The 23,213-nt window shown below is 43.7% G+C and overlaps 2 protein-coding genes across 2 annotated transcripts in view; both read right to left on the bottom strand.

Moving 5' to 3' along the window:
* Positions 1-23,213, bottom strand: part of LOC144697346 (uncharacterized) — a 407,771-nt gene that overhangs the window by 131,880 nt on the left and 252,678 nt on the right. The gene's annotated exons all lie outside the window — the stretch shown is intronic.
* On the bottom strand, positions 1,273-7,762 carry LOC144697250 (uncharacterized). Its single transcript, XM_078569181.1, has 3 exons — positions 7,625-7,762; positions 4,840-4,955; positions 1,273-2,454 (listed from the first exon to the last, which is right to left on the bottom strand). Exon 3 carries the CDS (start codon positions 2,343-2,345, stop codon positions 1,764-1,766), a length of 582 nt encoding a protein of 193 aa, XP_078425307.1. The 5' UTR covers positions 2,346-2,454; positions 4,840-4,955; positions 7,625-7,762; the 3' UTR covers positions 1,273-1,763.

Genomic DNA, 23,213 nt, shown 5'->3' with positions numbered 1-23,213 from the left:
ATTCCCTTGCCTAACAAGAATCTATCTACCTCTGCCTTAAAAATATTCAATCATCATTCATTGCATATCAGACCCGCGCCTACAAACTGCTCTCCCACTCTTCCAGTGAAGAGCAGTTTTAACTCCTAACCCAACAACTGTGATGTTAACAAAGCGGGATGGAGACAGACTCCGTTTAAATGCGGTGACACTACTGGAGGAATGGAGAGCTGGGGTTCACTCCTGAAAACAGCAGCAATGTTTAAAGTTAATAATCTGTCTCTGTGTATTAGGAGGTTTGGCCCGTATTGGAGTATCTTGCATCCCTGGGATGGGCAGTAACCCGCTGATTGAAGTTGCTGTCACTGTTTTCTGTTTGCAGTGGGTAATTGGAGAGGGTGGGGCAAAATCCTACTGCTTTTCCCTGTCTCAGTCACGATGGAGCAGGGAAGACAGAATCGTTGATGGGTTTGTTGCCCTGTCTGAAATGTAGCTTTGACCGACTGTTCGTGATGGAGATCATGCTGCAGGAGCCTTCAATAATCTTACACAAATCAGCTGGAAAATGCAGATTTGAGGGAAGCTTTCTGAACCATCAGGACTGGAAATGGGAACAAGTGGAAGATTCTGTCTAGTTTCAGTGTGTACAGACTGTAGAGGGGAAGAGCTAATGTCACATGGCTGTAAGGTATTATATACAGTTAATATTTAACAATAAAGATGAATTATTGCTCACACTTAAATATGTTTTGATGTTTCTGCCTGGTTTCAAACCGGGGACCCTGGAACTCTAGTTCCTGTTTCTTATGATTGATAATCACTGCCTATAAATAAACCTGTAGCAGGCCTATATACTCTGCATTTTAATTGGATTTATCAGATGTGTGCACCACTATGAGCTGGGTTGTGGACTGTAATGTCTTCACTCTTTGGTGATCTTCTCCAGAATGGCTGGTGTAGATAGAATCACTTGGTCTGCAAGGTACGGTCACTGTGAGGATGATAATGGAACAATTTTCTACCAAAGTTCAGTGACACCTGATCACTTACTGAGTGATTATGTAAAAATCTAATTTAAATAATCACAGCCGCTGCCAATGAGGGAGGGAAGCAGCAGAGGCAGCTGATAGGATTGTCTCAATCTTAGTAACTAAGAAGTTCCATGAGCTCCTCACACTTGTTGTTGGAGGTGAGGATGGAGGGAACAGGGGTGAGCGAGAGCACGTCAGAAGGAACTAACTTGGGTTAGAAATATTGAAAAGACTCAAGACGCTGTGTGTTTAACACAAAGCTAATAACTACAATATCAGCCCGAATAACTGGGCTGGAGTTTATTAACATCATCAGAAACAGACCCCAATACACATAATTCAGTCCTGGATGTGATTAACAGCAAAATCCAACCATTGTTGTTACTTGTGAACTTGCTGGTGTCTCTGCAGTGTGGATAAATAAGCAAACCCCTTCCTACATTCAGAGCAAGGAAATGGTCTCTCCCCAGTGTGAACTCGCTGGTGTGTCAGCAGGTTGGATGACTGGGTAAAACCCTTCCCACACTCAGGGCAGGTGAACAGCCACTCCCCAATGTGGATTCGCTGGTGTACAATGAGTTGAGATGGTCGCTTCAACCCAGTCCCGCAGTGAGAGCACCTGAACGGCCTCTCCCCAGTGTGAACACTTTGATGGGACATCAGGTCCTGGGAGCTTTTAAAACACTTCCCACAGTCTGGGCGTTTTAAAGGTCTCTCGTCTGTGTGAACTCGTTGGTGTGTCAGCAGATGGGATTACTGAGTGAATCCCTTCCCATACATGGAGCAGGTGAATGGCCTCTCATCACTGTGCCCATGCTGGTGCCTCAGCAGTTTGGATGACTGAGTGAATCCCTTCCCACACACAGAGCAGGTGAACGGCCTCTCCCCAGTGTGACTGTGCTTGTGCGCAGTGAGTTGAGACAACCACTTGAACCCAGTCCCGCAGTGAGAGCACCTGAATGGTCTCTCGTCAGTGTGAACACGTTGATGGCGCATCAGTTCCATGGAACCTTTATAGCACTTCCCGCAGTCCGGACATTTAAAAGGTCTGTCCTCAGTGTGAACTCGCTGGTGTGTCCGCAGGTTGGATGACTGAATGAATCCCTTCCCACACTCGGAGCAGGTGAACGGTTTCTCCCCAGTGTGAGTGCGCCAATGACTTTCCAGGTCAGACGGGGATTTGAATCCCTTCCCACAATCCCCACATTTCCATGGTTTCATCCTCTTGTGACGGCATTTATGTTCTGACAGGTCAGATGATTGGCTGAAGCCTCGTCCACACACAGAACACGTGTACGGTTTCTCCCCACTGTGAATGGTGCTTTTTCCTTCCATGTTCAAAATTCAATGACATTCAGGTTATGATAAATTGGGCGACTCGGTCAGATTCTGATGTGATGTTTGGTTTGAGTTTCCCGACTGCAAATCCTCTCCTTCTAATACCCTGTGAAATTGATTTAAAACAGAAAAAGTGAGTGACAGAGAACCTACAAAAACACAAAGGCAGGTTGTGAAACTGAGCTGAATGAATCTGGTCATTTATGGGGCTGGCACAAGGAGAAAGTGACCATGAAAACTGCTGGATTGTCGAAAAACCCAACTGGTTCACTAATGTCCTTCAGAAACATCGAAACTAGGAGCAGGAGTAGGCCATTCAGCCCTTTGAGCCTGCTCCACCATTCAATATGATCATGGCTGTTCCTCTATCTCAACGCCATATTCCTGCTTTCTCTCTATACCCCCTGATGCCCCTAATAACCAAAAAATGATCAATTTCTTCCTTGGCTATACTCAGTGACCTGGCCTCCACAGGCTTCTGTGGTAGAGAATTCCACAGGTTGATCACCCTCCGAGTGGAGAAACTTTTCCTCGTTTCAGGGAAGGGAACCTGCTACGTGGTCTACGTCCACTCAAGACTCTGTCCAAAAATTTCAAAATTGTGCCTGAACACTGAGGTCTGGGTTATTTATATGTATCAGGAACAGCGCGGGTCCGAACACTGACTCCTGGGAAACTCCGCTCTTAACCTTCCTCCAGTCTGAAAAACATCCATTAACCATGACTCTCTTTCCTGTCACTCAGCCAATTTCGAATCCATGTTGCTGCTGTCCCTTTTATCCCATGAGCTATAATCTTTGCTCACAAGTTTGTTGCATGGTACTTTATCTAATGCCATTTGGAAGTCCATGTAACACAACATTAACAGCATTACCCTGAACAACACTTTCTGTTACCTCATCAAAAACCTAAAGCAACTTAGTTAAATGTGATTTTCCCTCAACAAATAACTGCTGGCTTTCCTTAATTAACCCACATTTTCTCAAGTGACTATTAAATTTGTCCTGAATGACCATTTCTGGAAGCTTCCCCAGCACCGAGATTAAACTGACTGGTCTGTAGTTGTTGGGCTTATCTTTACACCTTTTTTGAACAAAGGTGTAACATTTGCAATTCTCCAGTCCCTGTGTCAGCAACTCTGAATCTCAGGAAGACTGGAAAATTATGGCCAGCGCTTCCATAATTTCCACTCTCATTTCCCCTCAGTTTCCTTGGATGCATCTCATCCAGTCCCGGGGTTTTGTCAACTTTGTCAGACAGACTATCTAATATCTCCTCCTTATCAATTTTAAACCCCACAAGGTTCTAAACTATCCCCTCTTTCACAATCACCTATGCAGCAGGTAAAGGCAGATGCAAAATATTCATTTAATACCTCATCCATGCCCCCTGTCTCCATGCATAAATCACCTCTTTGGTCCCTAATTGCCTCCACTCCTCCTTTTACCACCCTTTTACTATTTACATGCCCATAGAAGACTTCTTGATTGATTTCCATGTTTGCTTTCAGTCTCTTTTCATGCTCTCTTTGCTTTTCTTATTTGGTTTTCAAAATCCCTCTGAACCTTCTCTCTTCATCCTGGTTCTTGGTTTTATTATCCAGCTGACGTGTGTCATAAGCACACTATTTTTCCTTTATCTCAATCTCTATCTCTTTTCTCATCGAGGGGGCTGTGGATTTGTTTACCCTACTTTTCCCCTTCATGGGAATATATCTTTACTGTGTCAGAACTCTCTCTTCTTTAAAGGCAGACCATTGCTCAGTTACAGTTTCACCTGCCAACCTTTGATTCATAAGACCATAAGATGTAGGAGCAGAAGTACGCCATTCAATGAGGTCATGGCTGATCTGATAATCCTCAACTCCACTTTCCTGCATAACCCTTGATTCCCTTAAAGGTTAAAAATCTGTCTATCTCAGCCTTGAATATACTTAACGACCAAACCTCTACAGCCCTCTTCGGGAAAGAATTCCACAGATTCACTACCCTATGAGAGAAGAAATTCTTCCTCATCCCTGTCTTAAATGGGCGACCCTTTACTCTGAGATTATGCCCCCTGGTCCTAGACTCTCACACTCAGCATCTACCTTGTCAAGACCCCGAAGAATCTTATATATTTCAAAAAGGTCGCCTCTCACACTTCTAAACTCCAATGTGTACAGGCCCAGCCTACTCAACCTCTCCTCATAAGAAAATCCCTCCAGACCCGAGATCAACCTCAAGAACCTTCTCTGGACTGCCTCCAATGCCAGCATATCTTTGCTGAGAGAAGGGGACCAAAACTGTTCACAGTATTCTAGGTGTGGTCCAACTAGTGCCTTGTATAGTTTTAGCAAGGCTTCCCTATTTTTAAACTCCATTCCCTTTGAAATTCCAACTTACCTCAGTCAGATCCATTCTTACCTCATTAAAGTTGGCTTTCCCCCAGTTAATTATTCTTACCCTTACTTGAAATCTTTGCACACAGGTAGAACAGATAAGTTGTTTACCTTCCACATTAAAAGTTTGATGCTATTCAGGTCCTGACGAATAACATGACTCTGTCAGATCTTGATGTGATGTTTGGTTTAAGTTTCCCGTCCATCAATCCTCTGCCTCTAATACCCTGGAAAAGAAATTTCCAAAATCCATGACTGTCAGTCCAGGATAGACATTCAGAGGAAAAATACATTTCTCTTAGTTTACATTTAGTGTGTGTAAATCCTCCCCTTTTAACCCCTGTAAAAAGAGTTTCCAAAATCCATCCCTGTCAGTCCAGGATAGACATTCACAATATTCTCTCCTCCTGCTGACAGGGAAAGGGATGAACACACATGTGGGGGGCACTTTAGTGATAGTGACCACAACATGGTACAATTTAAGCTTGTTTTGGACAAAGAAATAGACAAGTTGCAAAAAAAATGTTTTGGATTGGAGGAGAGCAGATGTTCGTAAAATAAGGCAGGATCTGGCCAAGGTAGACGAGGAACAGCTACTTGTGGGGAAATCTACAGAAGAGCAGTAGGGGGCGTTCAAAAAGGAAATGGGAAGGGTACAGGCTCAACATGTTCCCTCTAGGATGATAGGAAGGAGTAACAAGCTGAGAGAACCATGGATGACCAGAGATATTCAGGATACAATGAGAGGGAAAAGAGAGGCTTTTAGCAGGTACAAGGGGAGCAAATCAGTGGAGGCATTAGTGGAATACAAAAAGTGCAGGGTGGAGCTTAATCACAGAGTACAGAAGAGGCCCTTTAGCCCATCGAGTCTGCACCGACACGTGAGAAACACCTGACCTACCTACCTAATCCCATTTACCAGCACTTGGCCCATAGCCTTGAATGTTATGATGTGCCAAGTGCTCATCCTGGTACTTTTTAAAGGATGTGAGTCAACCCGCCTCCACCACCCTCCCAGGCAGCACATTCCAGACCATCACTCTGGCTCTACCCATAGATTTCCCCCTTGGTCCCTAATGGGTCCTACTCTTTTCCTGGTTATCCTCTTCCTATTGATTTACTTCTGGGATATCTTGGGATTTTCCCTGCTTTTCCAGCCAGAGCTTTCTCATACCCCCTGTTTGCTCTCCTAATTGCTTTGGGAGTGTCTTGGGCTACAGGAAGATATAGACGGGATGATTAAATGGGCAGATAAGTGGCAGATGTAATTTAACTCTGAAAAATGTGAGTTGATACACTTTGGAAGGAGTAATTTGACAAGGAAGTATTCAATGAATGGCATGACACTAGGAAGTTCTGAGGAACAAAGGGACCTTGGCATGTGTGTCCATAGATCTCTGAAGGTGGAGGGGCATGTCAGTGGGGTGGTAAAAAAGGCAGATGGGGAATTTGCCTTTATCAGTCGAGACATAGATTACAAAAGTAGGGAGGTCATGTTGGAGTTGTATAGAACCTTGGTGAAGCCACAGCTTGAGTAGTGTGTGCAGTTCTGGTCGCCACATTATAGGAAGGATGTGATTGCACTGGATGGGGTGCAGAGGAGATTCACCAGGATGTTGCCTGGGATGAAACATTTAAGTTATGATGAGAGGTTGGATAGACTTGGGTTGTTTTCGTTGGAGCAGAGAAGACTGAGGGGCGACCTGATCGAGGTGTAGAAGATTATGAGGGGCATGGACAGGGTGGATAGGGAGCAGCTGTTCCCCTTAATTGAAGAGTCAGTCATGAGGGGACATACGTTCAAGGTGAGGGGCAGGAGGTTTAGGGGGGATGTGAGGAAAAACTTTTTTACCCAAAGGGTGGTGATGTTCTGGAATGCACTGCCTGGGAGGGTGATGAAGGCGGGTTGCCTCACATCCTTTAAAAGCTGGAAATCTTTTCTTGGCCTCCACCTATCACTGGGCCCCTATCGAGCTCTCCTGTCCCACCCCCTTCTACCAACTTATATTTCATCTCATTTCTATATGTTTTAGTTTTGATGAAGGGTTATACGGACTGAAAACGTCAACTGTATCCTCTTCCGCAGATGCTGTCAGACATGCTGAGTTTTTCCAGGTATTTTTGTTTTTGTTCTAGATTTTCAGCATCCGCAGTATTTTGCTTTTATCCTTTAAAAAGTACCTGGGTGAGCACTTGGCACGTCATAACATTCAAAACTATGGGCCAAGTGCTGGTAAATGGGATTAGGTAGGTAGGTCAGGTGTTTCTCATGTGCAGACCCGATGGGCCGAAGAGCCCCTTCTGCTCTGTGTGATTGAGTCCAGCTGCACGTTTCCCACTAGAAAGATGGCGGCGGCGCATGCGCCCTGCTGCACATTGTCCCCTATACAAATGGCGGCCGTTTACTTGGGCCTCTCGACGAAGGCAAAGCGGGCCCCACCTGCCGCCGCCTCGTTTGATGCAACCGCAGGACCGGTAGCTTCTTATTCACGGTTTCATAACTCTACTGGGTGTTTATGAAGATCCCCGCCATCTCCGCCGCTTCCATTCCTCCCCACTCACTGGCTCCCTTCACTCACCTTGTTAGTCTTTCCACCCCACCCCCACTAGAGCTGTACTTTGAGTGTCCTGTCTTCCATTCTTAATTAGCACTTTTCTCAGACAAATATCACCACCTTCAACACCTCTTTGATCCTTTTGTCTGTGACATCTTTTGATTATCTGCTCCTATCACTGCTTGCTTATCTCCACAATCACCCCACCCTCAACTTCTCTCTCCCCCCCCACCTTAACCCAGCTTATATTTCACCCCTCTCCTAATTATGCTTCAGTTCTGCCGAAGGGCCGTGAAGGCTCGAAACGTTATTTGATTTCTTCTCCACCGATGCTGCCAGACCTGCTGAGTTTTTCCAGGTAATTCTGTTTTTGTTTTGGATTTCCAGCATCCGCAGTAGCTTTTAGCTTTTTGTTTTTGTTCTCGATATTTCTCAGTCCTTCGGTCAGCTCCGGACTCTATGGACTGCGCATGCTCCGCTTTGAGCTCACACTGCGCATGTGCCTGTCGCTGCCCGGTACTGCGCCTGCGCAAGGATCTCCTCTCAACCAGCCGCCCACATCCCGTGAATGAATAAAAAGAATAGGGATAAAAACAAAAAGCTAAAAGCTACTGCGGATGCTGGAAATCCAAAACAAAACAAAAACAGAATTACCTGGAAAAACTCAGCAAGTCTGGCAGCATCGGCGGAGAAGAAATCAGTCAACGTTTCGAGCCTCCATGGCCCTTCGGCAGAACTGCAGCATAGTTTCAACAAGGGAGAAATATAAATTGGTTTAAGGTGGGTGGGGGGCGGGGGGGAAGAGACACATTGAGGGTGTGGTGTGAGCAGATAATAATCAAAAGATGTCAGAGACAAAAGGGTCAAAGAGGTGTTGAAGGTGGTGGTCTGAGAAAAGTGCTAATTAAGAATGGAAAACAGGATATTCAAAGTACAGCTCTAGTGGGCGTGGGGTGGAAAGACTAAAGGTTTTAGTTTTAGATTTAAAAATAATGGAAATAGGTGGGGAAAGAAGAATCTATATAAATTATTGAAAAAAAAGCGGGTGGGGGGGGGTAAAGAAACGGGGTGGGGATGGGGGGAGGGGGAGTTTAAGATCTAAAGTTGTTGAATTCAATATTCAGCCCAGAGGGCTGTAAAGTGCCTAGTCGGAAGATGAGGTGCTGTTCCTCCAGTTTGCGTTGGGCTTCACTGGAACAATGCAGCAAGCCAAGGACAGACATGTGGGCAAGAGAACAGGGTGGAGTGTTAAAATGGCAAGCGACAGGGAGGTTTGGGTCTTTCTTGCGGACAGACCGCAGGTGTTCCGCAAAACGGTGGCCCAGTTTGCGTTTGGTTTCTCCAATGTAGAGGAGACCGCATTGGGAGCAACGAATGCAGTAGACTAAGTTAGGGGAAATGCAAGTGAAATGCTGCTTCACTTGAAAGGAGTGTTTGGGCCCTTGGACGGTGAGGAGAGAGGAAGTGAAGGGGCAGGTGTTGCATCTTCTGCGTGGGCATGGGGAGATGCCATAAGTGGGGGTTGAGGAGTAGGGGGTGATGGAGGAGTGGACCAGGGTGTCCCGGAGGGAACGATCCCTACGGAATGCCGTCAAGGGGGGTGAAGGGAAGATGTGTTTGGTGGTGGCATCATGCTAGAGTTGGCGGAAATGGCGGAGGATGATCCTTTGAATGCGGAGGCTGGTGGGGTGATAAGTGAGGACAAGGGGGACCCTATCATGTTTCTGGGAAGGAGGAGAAGGCGTGAGGGAGGATGCGCGGGATATGGGCCGGACACGGTTGAGGGCCCTGTCAACGACCGTGGATGGAAAACAATCCCCATCCACCACTACTCTCCTCCGTCTGGCTGAACTTGTTCTCACACTGAACAATTTCTCCTTTAACTCCTCTCACTTCCTCCAAATAAAAGGTGTGGCTATGGGTACCCGCATGGGCCCCAGCTATGCCTGTCTCTTTATGGGGTATGTGGAACATTCCTTGTTCCAGTCCTACTCCGGCCCCCTCCCACAACTCTTTCTCCGGTACATCGATGATTACTTCGGTGCTGCTTCATGCTCTCGTCGGGACCTGGAAAAATTTATTAATTTTGCTTCCAATCTCCACCCCTCCATCATCTTCACATGGTCCATCTCTGACACTTCTCTTCCCTTCCTTGACCTCTCTGTCTCAATTTCTGATGATAGACTGTCCACCAATATCCATTACAAGCCTACCGACTCCCACAGCTACCTCGACTACAGCTCCTCACACCCCGCTTCCTGTAAAGACTCCATCCCATTCTCTCAGTTCCTTCGCCTCCGTCGCATCTGTTCTGATGACACTACCTTCAAAAACAGCTCCTCTGACATGTCCTCCTTCTTCCTTAACCGAGGTTTTCCATCCACGGTCGTTGACAGGGCCCTCAACCGTGTCCGGCCCATATCCCGCGCATCCTCCCTCACGCCTTCTCCTCCTTCCCAGAAACATGATAGGGTCCCCCTTGTCCTCACTTATCACCCCACCAGCCTCTGCATTCAAAGGATCATCCTCCGCCATTTCCGCCAACTCCAGCATGATGCCACCACCAAACACATCTTCCCTTCACCCCCCTTGACGGCATTCCGTAGGGATCGTTCCCTCCGGGACACCCTGGTCCACTCCTCCATCACCCCCTACTCCTCAACCCCCACTTATGGCATCTCCCCATGCCCACGCAGAAGATGCAACACCTGCCCCTTCACTTCCTCTCTCCTCACCGTCCAAGGGCCCAAACACTCCTTTCAAGTGAAGCAGCATTTCACTTGCATTTCCCCTAACTTAGTCTACTGCATTCGTTGCTCCCAATGCGGTCTCCTCTACACTGGAGAAACCAAACGCAAACTGGGCCACCGTTTTGCGGAACACCTGCGGTCTGTCCGCAAGAAAGACCCAAACCTCCCTGTCGCTTGCCATTTTAACACTCCACCCTGTTCTCTTGCCAACATGTCTGTCCTTGGCTTGCTGCATTGTTCCAGTGAAGCCCAACGCAAACTGGAGGAACAGCACCTCATCTTCCGACTAGGCACTTTACAGCCCTCTGGGCTGAATATTGAATTCAACAACTTTAGATCTTAAACTCCCCCTCCCCCCATCCCCACCCCGTTTCTTTTCCCCCTCCACCCGCTTTTTTTCAATAATTTATATAGATTCTTCTTTCCCCACCTATTTCCATTATTTTTAAATCTAAAACTAAAACCTTTAGTCTTTCCACCCCACCCCCACTAGAGCTGTACTTTGAATATCCTGTCTTCCATTCTTAATTAGCACTTTTCTCAGACAAAGACCACCACCTTCAACACCTCTTTGACCCTTTTGTCTCTGACATCTTTTGATTATTATCTGCTCACACCACACCCTCAATGTGTCTCTTCCCCCCCGCCCCCCACCCACCTTAAACCAATTTATATTTCTCCCTTGTTGAAACTATGCTGCAGTTCTGCCGAAGGGCCATGGAGGCTCGAAACGTTGACTGATTTCTTCTCCGCCGATGCTGCCAGACTTGCTGAGTTTTTCCAGGTAATTCTGTTTTTGTTTTGTAAAAAGAATAGGGTCCATTCCGCCCCGCGGCGAATGCTGGGTAAACAGGCTGCCATTGAAATGTGATTTTGTTCAGCAGAAAATTATGTTTTGTGATCCGATGCTGATTGGAGCCACAGGGCCAAGATATAAAATTATCATAAAAGCAAAATTCTGCGGATGCCGAAAATCTGAAACAAAAACAGAAAATGCTGGAAAAACTCAGCAGTTCTGACAGCAACTGTGGATAGAGAAACAGACTTGATGTTTCGAGTCCGTATGACTCTTCTTCAGAGCTGACTCTTCTTCAGCTCTGAAGAAGAATCATCCAGACTTGAAGCGTCAAGTCTGTTTCTCTCTCCACAGATGCTGTCAGACCTGCTGAGTTTTTCCAGCACTTTCTGAGTTTGTGTTATGTAAAATTATTAAGTCAATTGAAACGGCAACCAAAGTGTACTCGCCCTCCACCATAGTTCTGTCCCGGTATAATTAACAACAGAACATACACCTATGGTTAGTTGTGAACTCACTGGACTCTCAGTCGGCAGTTTGAACAAGTGACTTTTCTTCCCATACACAGAACATTCAAACTCTGTGTTGTCAATAGGAATGTAGCAATTTTGGATCAAAGCCTCTGAACGTTTAAAACTGGAGTGTTAACAGGTGGGCAAAGTGAGTAAATCCCTTTGCACAAATGTAGTATCTGAATGGCCTCTCTCAGGTGTAACTGTGTTGCTGTGTCAGCGAATGGGGTGACCGAGTGAATCACTTCTTCTAAAGAAGAGTCATACGGACTCGAAACATTAACTCTGTTTCTCTCTCCACAGATGCTGCCAAACCTGCTGAGTTTTTCTAGCATTTTTTATTTCAGATTTCCAGCATCCGCAGTATGTGGCTTTTTTATGAGTCTTTTCCACATTGAGCTGGTGAATGACCTTTTCATGATTTTACCCATGAGTTTCCAGCTCAAACTGGGATCTCAAATCCCTTCTGATAATCACAGAAACACAGAATTGTTATGGCACAGAGGGATGCCCAACCTGCCTGTACTGGCTCTCCAAATGAGCATTATGACTTAGTGCCGCTCTCTGCCTTTTCCCTGTCGCCTTGCACATTGTTTCTATTCAGATAATCACCCAATGCCCTATTGAATGCCTCAATTGAGCCTGCCTCCAACACACTTCCAGGCAGTACATTCCAGACTCCAACCACTCGCTGAGTGAATAAGTTTTTTTCTCACATCACATTTGCTTCTTTTGTAAACCACCTTAAATCAGTGCCTTCTTGTTCTCTATCCTTTTATGAGCAGGAACAGTTTATCCCTATCTAGTCTATCCAGCCCCTCATGATTTTGAACATCTCTATTAAATCTCCTTTTAGCCTTCTCCTCTCCAAGGAGAACAGTCCCAACCTCTCCAATCTATATTCATAACTGAGGTTTCTCATCCCTGGAACCATTCTTGTAAACCTCTTCTTCACTCTCTCTCAAATGCATTCACATCCTTCCTATACTGTGACACCCAGAACTGTACACAATACTCCAGATGAGGTCTAACTAGTGTCTTATATTAGTTCAGCATAACCTCCTTGTTCTTGTACTCTATGCCCCTGTTTAAAAAACCTAGAATACTGTATGCTTTAATAACAGCTCTCTTCACCTGTCCTGCCACCTTTAATGATCTATGCATATATACACCCAGGCCCCTCTGGTCCTGCACCCCCTTAAGAATTGTACCCCTTATTTTACATTGTCTCTCCATGTTCTTCCTATCAAAATGCATCATCTCACACTTCTCCACATTGAACTTCATCTGCCATCTGTCTGCCCACTCCACCACCTTGTCCATGTCCTTTTGAAGTTCTATACTCACAGTTTACAATGCTTCCAAGTTTAGTATCATCCGCAAATTTTGAAATTTTCCCCTGCACACTAAGATCTAGGTCGTTAATATTGGTCACAGAAAGCAAGGATCTCAATACCGACCTCTGGGGAACTCCACTAGAAACCTTCCTCCAGTCAGAAAAATATCCATTGACCATTACTCTCTGTTTCCTATTACTCAGCCAATTCTGTATTCACGTTGCTATTGTCCCTTTTATTCTATCAGCTATAACATTTTTCACGTCTGTTGTGCAGCACTGTATTGAATGCCTTTTGAAAGTCCATAAACAGTTCAAAAGGATTACTCTCATTAACCCTCTCTGTTACCTCTTCAAAGAACTTTAGCAAGTTAGTTAAACACGATTTCCCCTTTAGAAAAAAGCAAAATACTACAGATGCTGGAAATCTGAAACAAAAACCCAAAAATTGCTGGAAAAACTCAGCAGGTCTGACAGCATCTGTGGAGAGGAAGACAGAGTTAATGTTTCGAGTCCGTTACAGCCTCCCAGACTTAACATTGAGTTCAACAACTTCAGATCATGAACTCCCTCCTCCATCCTCACCCTTTTTGATCCCCTTTTTTCTAATAATTATTATACATTTTTTATATATACATTTTTTCTTTTCCCACCTATTTCTACTATTATTTTAAAAATTTATTTCCATTCATTGCTTTATCCCCACCTTTTAGCCTATTTCGATCCCCTACCCCCACCCCACCCCCACTAGGGCCATCTGTCACTTGCTCATCCTGCTTTTTATCCTTAATGTCACCATTAGCACATTCCTTAGCTAATATCACCACCGTCAACACCCCTTTGACCTTTTGTTTATGACATCTTTGGTAATCTCTCCTTTGCCCCCACCTATCACTGGCCCTCTATCCACCACCACCTGTCCAACCCCCCATTAAACAGCTTATATTTCACCATATTTCTATTTCTCTTTGATGAAGAGTCATATGGACTCGAAACGTTAACTCTGTTTTCCTCTCCACAGATGCTGTCAGACCTGCTGAGTTTTTCCAGCAATTCTTGGTTTTGTTCCCCATTAGAAAACGTTGCTGGCTCTTCCTAATCAACTCACATTCTTCTATGTGATGATTAATTCTATCCCAAATAATTTTCCCTAGAAGCTTCCCCACCAAAGAAGTTAAACTGACTGGTCTGTAAATGTTGGGCTTATCCTTACAACCTTTTTTGAACAAGGGCGTAATGTTTGTAATTCTACAGTCCTCTGGCACCTCCCCTGAGTCAAGGGAAGAATGAACGATTATGGCCAGTGCCCCTGCAATTTCTACTATAACTTCCTTCAATATCCTTGGATGCATCTCATCCAGTCCCGGTGCCTTGTCAACTTTAAGTACCAACAGTTCAACCAACACTTCCCCCTTATCAATTTTTTACCCTTCCAGCGACAGAGGTTCCTCCTCTGTCACCGTGGCCTGGGTAGCATCTGCTTCCTTGGTAAAGACAGATGCAAAGTATTCATTTAACACCTCAGCTATGCCCCCGCCTCCATGTGTAATCCTTTCTTTTGGTCCCTAATTGACATTACTCCTCCTTTTACCATCGTTTTATGTGCCTATAGAAGACTTTGGCATTCCTCTCTATGTTGGCTGCCAGTTTTTTTTCTCATGATCCCTCTTTGCTTCTCTTATTTGCATTTTCATCTCCCCTCTGAACCTTCTTCTGTAGTCCGACTAGTTCCCAATTGTATTTTCTACCTGACACCTGTCATCAGCACATTTTTTCTTCTTTATCTTAATTTCTATCTCATTTTTCATTCAGGGAGCTCTGAATTGCCCTACCTTTCCCTTTTGAGGGAATATACCTTGACTCTGCCAGAATCATTTCTTCTTTCAAGGTAGCCCATTGTTCAGCTACGTCTTCCCACCAACCTTTGGTTCCAGTCTATCCGGCCCAGTTCTGTTCTTGCTCCATTGAAGTCAGCGCTCCCCCAGTTAATTATTCTTACTCTGGATTGCACATTGTCCTTTTCTAGCATCATCCTAAACCTTATGATACAATAATCACTGTCTCCTAAATGTTCCCCCACTGACACCTGATCTACTTGGCTCACATCGTTTCCAAAAACCAGGTCTGGCAGTGCCTCCTTTCTTGTTGGACTGGACACATGCTGCTGTAGAAAATTTGCCTGAACACACCCTAGGAACTCATGCCCCTCTCTACCCTTTACACTGCCACTATCCCAGTCTATATTCAGGAAATTAAAGTTCGCCATTATAGCTACTCTATAATGTTTGCAACTCTCTGCTATTTTCCTTCAGATTTGTTCCTCTACATCCTTCCTACTAGTTGGCGGTTTATAGATTACACTGAGCAATGTAATTGCACCCTTTTTGTTCCTTGGCATTAGTCAAATTGATTCTGTCCTTGAACTCTCTGGACATCCTCATTCTCCAGCACTGCAAAGCTTTCCTTAATCAATACAGCCACCCATCCCTCCTTTTCTTCCTGCCCTACCTTTCCTGAACATGTTGTACCCAGGGATAGTTAACACCCAGTCCTCCCCTTCCCTGAGCCAGATCTCTGTCATCGCCACAGCGTAATATTTCCACATGGCAATCTGCACCTGTAACTCAGCAATCTTATCTACTATACTCCGTGCATTCACATACATATAGTATAACCCTGATTTTGAGTGCATTACTTTCACCCTCACTCCGATTGTGCCTATTTCCTTACTATTTGCTATTCTCATGTTATCTGTCTCTCCCAGTATTTTTTGCAGCTTATTATTACTCTCTAATATTCTCTCCTGGTTCCCACACCCCTGCTGAATTAGTTTGAAGCCTCCCCCAACCCCCACAACAAGACTAGCAAACACACATCAAGGAGCTCAGTCCTGGCTCTGTTCAGGTGCAACCCTTCCGGCTTGTGCAGGTGCCATTTTCCCTCAGAGCCACTCCCAGTGTCCCAGGAATCTAAAGCCCTCCCTCCTGCAACATCTTTCCAGCCACGCATTCATCTGCCTTATCCTATTTTTATGCTCACTTGCACATAGCACTGGAAATAATATGGAGAATATTACATTTGAGGTCCTGCTTGCTAATTTTCTACCTAGCTCCCTAAATTCCGTCTGCAGGGCCACATCCCTCTTCCTACTTAAGTCATTGGTACCAACGTGGACCACGACCTCTGGTTGTTCACCCTCCCCCAAAAGAATGTCCCTCACCCACTCGGTGACATCCTTGGCCCTGGCACCAAGAAGGTAACATACCATCCTGGAGTCATGTTTATGGCCGCAGGAACACCGCTCTGTTCCCTTAACTAATGAATCCCCTGTCACTATGCTCTTCCTTCCTTCTTCCTCCAACTTCTCTTGTAGCTGGTGTATGGAGAAGATCATGTCCACTGAAGATCTACCAGCACAGAAACTGCACTGAGCTTCTCCAGAGACTCAGACTGCAAAAAGGTAAAGTCTTTAAAACATGACCCGAGTGAAGGTCTTCCTAGTGATTCTAAGGAGTGAGATGTCCATGTAGTCACAATCTCTTCTGTCACATTTGTTTTTGGTTATTGTGATGATTTTTGTGTCACGCATGTGGAATGGTTCCTACCTCCCAACAGAGAAGTGGGTGCTAACAATAGATGGGACTTTCCGTGCTTGAGCAGTTCAGCTGAAATTCCATTAGGCTGGGTGACTTTCTGCTTGCTGAACAATCAATGGCCTTTTCAAGCTCGAGTCATGAGGGTTCCTTGACGAACTAACTACGACAGGAAGGTCCTGGAGAGTCAAACAGAGACTGGGAGATGTCCATCTCATGGTTGTACAGATCACAGTAATGTTCAACCCAGCAGGACATCTGATTACTTCTGTTGATGAGCACTTCACCATGTGATTTCGGTGGGGGGCAACTTTGTTGATGGTCGAACCAAGTGCCCTGTTCATCCAATCACTACACAACACATAGATTTCCTGTGTTGCAGGCTGGTTGAATTTCTTGACACAGGTTGATCCAGTGTTTATTTGCTGTTATGACCAATGCAGCTGGTGAAGTAGAGTTATTTAAAAATCCCAGAGGGAAACTTTAAACAACTGTCATAACCTATAATTTTAAGTGTTATGTTTGAGGTGCGACCCGAAATTCAGGAATCAGACCATCAGTTCTCGAGGCTTTACATTAAACTAATTGAAACATTTATTAATTTACACAGGTTAAAACATATACACATGGCTACAAATTACTACTGTTATAGCTTTTAACAAATTCCCAAACTAATCTCCATTAAGGCAACAGCAACCCATAGACTTAACCAAACACCAGGCAAAGTATTTTCACCTCATAAATTCAAAATGAGGTTCTTTTCACTTTGGAGCCAGTTGGAGGCTTGCAGCTGTCTTTTGATCTTACATTGCCTCTGCCTGAAAACTACTGAAATTATACCTACCAGCCCCACTGAATGTTAATTCTCATTGTTTCAACAACCTCTTTGAACTTCACCTTTTAAGAATAAAACCCCATTCATAATAACAATTTTATGAGTAATATAAACATATTGCTTGGTAGCTGCTAGAAAAGCGTCAATTTTCACTCCACTTCTTGAATGCTCTATTCAAAAAATGCAAATGCACGCTCTCTCTCTTGCATATCAAAATGAGTACCTATCAAAGCACCCAGACTAGCTGGCTTTAATACACTTAAGACATACCCACAGACTAAATCTCTATTTTTAAAAAAAATATTTTCCAAAATATTATTGACATTAATAGCTTCATGACATTGAACAGTATCTCCCTGTTTTTTACACAACTGTCTTGGCTACATTCAAGTTACAAGATGTTCTAGCTGTTGGGTCTATGTTGTGCATCAGGTAGGCTTTGCTTTTTACTTCAATGACAGATATCATATCTGTTGATCAGTTCTCAAACCAGCCTTTGTTGTGGGTTCCACCTTAACCAAATGTTGCTGCTGCTGTGTCAGAAATGATTGAACTCAGCGACTTCCAAGCTTCATCAGTATCAATGTTGATCGATGAAGCTTTTATTAATGTGCCTGTAAAATATTTTACTATTTTGATTCTTCTTTGATAACTTAATTTCATAACGGAGGTGTCACGGTGAAGAATGTGGAAGTGAGTAAGAATTGTCAGCAAGGATTAATCAGCACTTTCTAATTGCAGATGTTAATCAATGGAACCTTTCAGACATTGAATTGTAGATTTTGCACCAAAGACCAATTTAGGATTGAAGTGAAAGTTCATTACTTTATTGTAAACGAGTTCCAGTTGAGAGAGGAAAGATCACAGATCTTTCATGGCTTTTAAAAAGGGACAGCCGTGAAAATTATTGACATCTCCAGAATGTTAAACTCCAGCCAGTTATAGGGGTTGTTAACATAAGCAGGAACAAACCTGATATGGAAATATAGAAAATTCACACAGGGTAGAGACCCTTCAGCTGCTCCATGTGTGGGAAGGGATTCATGTGGTCATTCAGCCTGCAGTTACACCAGCGAATTCACACTGAGGAGAGGCCGTTCAGCTGCTCTCACTGTGGAAGGAGGTTCAGGTGTTCATCCGACCTCAATGCACACAAGCGAGTTCACACTGGAGAGAGGCCGTTCGCCTGTTCTGTGTGTGGAAAGGGATTCACTCATTCATCCAGCCTTCTGACACGCCAGCGAATTCACACTGAGGAGAAACCATTCAGCTGTACCTACTGTAGAAAGAGCTTCAGACAGTCATCCAGCCTCACTGCACACCAACGCACTCACACTGGGGAGGGGCCGTTCACCTGCTCCATGTGTGGGAAGGGATTCATTCAGTCCTTTAGCCTGCTGTTACATGAACGTACTCATACTGGGGAGAGGCCATTCACGTGCTCCGTGTGTGGGAAGGGATACACTAGGTCATCTCACCTGCTGACACATCAGCAAATTCATAAGTGATTACAGGGGTTGGATTTTGCTGCTATTGTTGCTGCTAATCTCATCCAGGATTTGGTTTGTTTCTGCTGATGTTTACAACCGCTATAAGTGACTGAAGTTTAATATTCTGCAGATGTTGCTGATTTTCAGGGCTGCAGTATCCCTTTTTAAACATACAACCTGTGATCTTTCCCCTTAATCCTCAAGATCTCTTAACACAAACTCATTTGTAATAAAATTATGAACTTTTAATTCAATCCTAAATTGATCTTTGGTGTAAAATCTACAATTCAGTGTCTGAAAGGTTCCACTGATTAACATCTCCAATTAGAAAGTGCTGATTAATCTTTGCTGACAATTGTTACTGACTTGCACATTCTTCTTCAGTTACACCTTCTTTATGAAATTAAATTAATAAGGAACATTAAACACAACAGTAAAATATTTTACAGGGACATCAATAAAAGCGTCATCAATCAACATTGATACTGATTAAACACAAGGAGAAAATGCTTGAAAAACTCAGAAGGTCTGGTAGCATCCTTGGAGAGGGAAACAGAGTTAACGCTTCGAGTTGAATATGACTGTTGAACTCAAAACATTAATTGTGTTTTTGTCTCCACAGATGCTGCCAGACTTGCTGAGTTTGTCAGCACTTTCTGTCTTTGTTTCAGATCTCCGGTATCCGCAGTATTTTGATTTCATTGATATTGATGAAGCTTGGAAGTCGCTGAGTTCAATCATTTCTGACACAGCAGCAGCAACATTTGGTAACGGTGGAACCCACAACAGAGATTGGTTTGAGACCCAACAGCAAGAGCACTGCATAACTTGAAAGTAGCCACGACAGTTGTGCAAAATACAGGGAGATCCTGTGTAAATAAACAGTGGATCAGCCTATGTCAAGAAATCCAAACTGCCTGTGCCAATAGAAACCTCCGTGTTATGGATGATGGGGTCAAAGGCACATGGTCTGACCATCACCAAAATTAACCCCGTGAAATCAGCATATGGTGAAGTTCTCACCGATGGAAGTAAACAAATGTCTCACTGGATTGAACACTACTGTGAGCTGTATTCCTGTGAGACAGACATCTCCCACTCTCCAGAAGCACAGAAACTGCACTGTGCTTCTGGATGTACTTGGTCTGCAAGTAGATGAAGTCTCTAAGCATAACCCAGCACAGGTCTTCCCAGTGACGTGAGGGAGTAAGATGTCCCTGTAGGTGCTGAAATCTCCTGTCACCTTTGTTCTTGTTTATTGTGATGATCCTTGCATCACACGTGTCCTGTGGAATGGATCCTATGTTCCAACCGAGAAAATAGAGATCATGAAGGTGAGGCAGTAGATGGGACTTTCTGTGCTTGAGCGGTTCAGCTGGAATTTCATCCTTGCTGGGTGCCTTTCTGCTTGCTAAGCAATCAATCCTCCCAAAAATATGGTGCCCAGAACTGTGCACAATATTCCAGCTGAGGTCTAATGAGTGTCTAATATAAATTCAGCATAACCTCCCTGCTCTTGTGTTCTATACCCTTGTTAATAAAGCCCAGGGTGCTATATGCTTGATTAACTGCTCTCTCCACCAGCCCTGCTACCTTCAATGATCTATGCATATATACACCCAAGTATTTGTGCTTGGGTTTGGAGCAGGAATAAGCCACTCAGCCCTTCGAGCCTGCTGCACCATTCAATAAATCATGGCTGCTCTGACTGTAACCTCTCGCCTATGACAGATATCCTTTCAACCCCTTATTTATAAAGAATATATCTACCTCCCCTTGAAAACATTCAAAGACTCTGCTTCCACTGCCTTTTGAGGAAGGGATTCCTAAAAACTCTCAACCCTCTGAGAGAAAAAAAATTCTTCTAATTTTTGTCTTAAATGGGTGGCCCCTTATTTTTAAACAGTGACCCCTCGTTCTTGACAAGAGGAATCATCCTCTCCACTGCCACTCTGTCAAGACCCCTCAACATATTATATGCTTCAATAAAGTTGCCTCTTACTCTACTAAACTCTAGCAAATACAAGCCTAGCCTGTCCAGTCTTTCCTCATAATAGAACTCGCCTATTCCTGGTATTAGTTTTGTAAACCTTCCCTGAACTGCTTATAAAGCATTTCGATTCTACCTTAAATAAGGAGATCAATACTATACACAGTACTCCAGATATGATCTCACCAGTGTCCTGTACAATGAAGTATAACCTTCCTACTTTTGTATTCAATTCCTCTCACACTAAATGATAACATTCGTTTAGCTTCCTTAATTACTTGCTGTACCTGCACACTAGCCTTTTGTGATTCCTGCGCTAGGACACCTAGGATCCCTCTGAATCTCAGAGCTCTGCAATCTCTCACCATTTCTGTAATATGCTTCTCTTTTAATTTTCCTGCCAAAATGGTCAATTCCACATTTGCCCACATTATACTCCATTTGCCAGATCTTTGCCCACTCACTTAACCTATCCGTTTCTCTTTGTAGCCTCCTTATGTCCTCTTCACAACTTACTCTCCTACCTACCTTTCTATCATAATTGAAATAATTTTGACTACTAATGTATTAGCATAATGATAATTGCAATAATTTCCTGATTATTGAAGCAATAGGCAGCTGATTATTAATGCAGTAGGAACCATGTAATTAATGTAATTATATTCTGATTATTAATGGAATAGAATCCTGATTATTAATATTTATATAATTTATATAATAAGATCCTGAATGTTGATGCAATAGGCACCAAACTATCAATGCAATAATATCCTGATTATTAATGTGTTGGGATCCTGAATCTTAAAGTAATTGGACTCTGATCATTAATATAATAGGAACCCAAGCATTGAGGATCCTCATTATTGATGCAGTAGGATTCTGATTATTAATGTAACAGTGTCCTGATTATTGATACATTTTTTTATTCATTCATGTGATGTGTGGGATTTATTGCTCATCCCTCATTGCCCTTGAGAAGGTGGTGGTGAGCTGCCTTCTTGAACTACTGCAATCCATGTGGTATAGGTACACCAACAGTGCTGACTTGTTTTTAGTGGTTTTGATACAACTGAGTTGCTTTCTAGGCCATTTCGGAGGGCATGTAAGAGTCAAGCACCTTGCTGTGGGTCTGGAGTCACATGTAGGCCAGACCAGGTAAGGACAGCAGATTTCCTTTCCTGAAGGGCATCAATGAACCAGATGGGATTTTACGACAATCAACAATGGTTTCATGGTTGTCATTGGGCTTTTAATTCCAGATTTTAATTGAATTCAAATTCCACCATCTGCTTTGGTGGGATTTGAACCCAGGTTCCCAGATCATTACCCTGGGTCTCTGGATTACTAGTCCCATCACAATGCCACTGCCTCCCCCATCCCCCACTGTTCTGAGGGTGTGAAAGGTTCTAAATAAAGAGTTTTCAGCTCCACATACTGTCCACATGGGAGTTCTCCTGGTGCAGTGGGACCAACATTCATGTTTTAACTAACACAGCAAAAATACACGATTACTTGGTCACTCGTCAGATTGCTGCTTATGAATATACTCAAGGCAGAGATCAATTCATTTTAATCTGGAAAATGCACAATGAAGGTGCACATTAATTGCAAGTTCCCCCTATCACTGTTCAGCAATCATTAACTGAACTTAACCTGACCTACTGTCACCATGCTCAAATCTTGTCATTCTCAGACACGCTATTCTGCATGTCATAATTGAAGAATTAAGAGTGAAATGACCAACTGCTTCACTGTAAGGAGTAGAGACTCCATAGTGTTACAGACTGGCTCGTTGGATCTGCTCACCCCATCCAATCTTTTATTCAGCTAATGGGAAAATGACTAAAATGCTGCAACATACAGACATTTGGGGACAATGGTGAGTTTGCTGCTCAGATTAGCCCAGGTCTCCATATTATGAGGACTGGAGAAGATGCAAGAATAATTTACTGGAGTGTTGCTGTAACTGAAAGATTATACCAAGAAAGATTGAACAGGATGGAAATGTTTTCTCTGGAAAAGCGAGTGAGGGGTGACCTGATCAAGGAATTTAAGATAACAAAAGTGTTTTTACAGGGTTGATAAGTGGAAGAATTTCCATTTTCCAAGGTCGAAAATAAATATAACTTAGTCAGTAATAAATCTAATGTGCAGTTCAGCAGCAACTTCCTTAACCGGAGATAAAACAGAAAATGCTGGAAGTATTCAGCATATCTGGCAGCATCTGGAGATTGATTAACAGAGTTAACGTTTCAGGTCTATGAACTGATGTGGTGCAGTTAGGATGAAAGGTTATAGACCTGAAATGTAAACTATGTCTCCCTCTCCAAAAATGTTAGCAGATGTGTTAACTATTTTTTGTTGTTGCTAATTCAGATTTCCAGCATCTGCAGTATTTTGCTTTTCTTTAACTGCGTAGTGTTAAGAGTGTGGGTCTCATTACCAGAAGAGTTTTGGATCCTCGTCTGAGCTGGAAACTCATGAGTAAAATCTCACCACGAAATATCATTCACCAGCTGAATGTGGAAATGGATTCTCTCGGTTATCCCATTTATTGACACAACAGCTCAGTCACACTGGAGGAACACCATTCAGATACTTCACTTGTGTGGAGGAATTTATTCTATT

Source organism: Cetorhinus maximus, chromosome 23 (genome assembly GCF_964194155.1).
Source record: "Cetorhinus maximus chromosome 23, sCetMax3.hap1.1, whole genome shotgun sequence".
Lineage (NCBI taxonomy): Eukaryota > Metazoa > Chordata > Chondrichthyes > Lamniformes > Cetorhinidae > Cetorhinus > Cetorhinus maximus.
This window is presented reverse-complemented; position numbering and strand designations above follow the sequence as displayed.

What these genes read in the sequence shown, in the direction of transcription:
- LOC144697250 (XM_078569181.1), bottom strand. Translation starts at nt 2,345, where the DNA reads ATGGAAGGAAAAAGCACCATTCACAGTGGGGAGAAACCGTACACGTGT.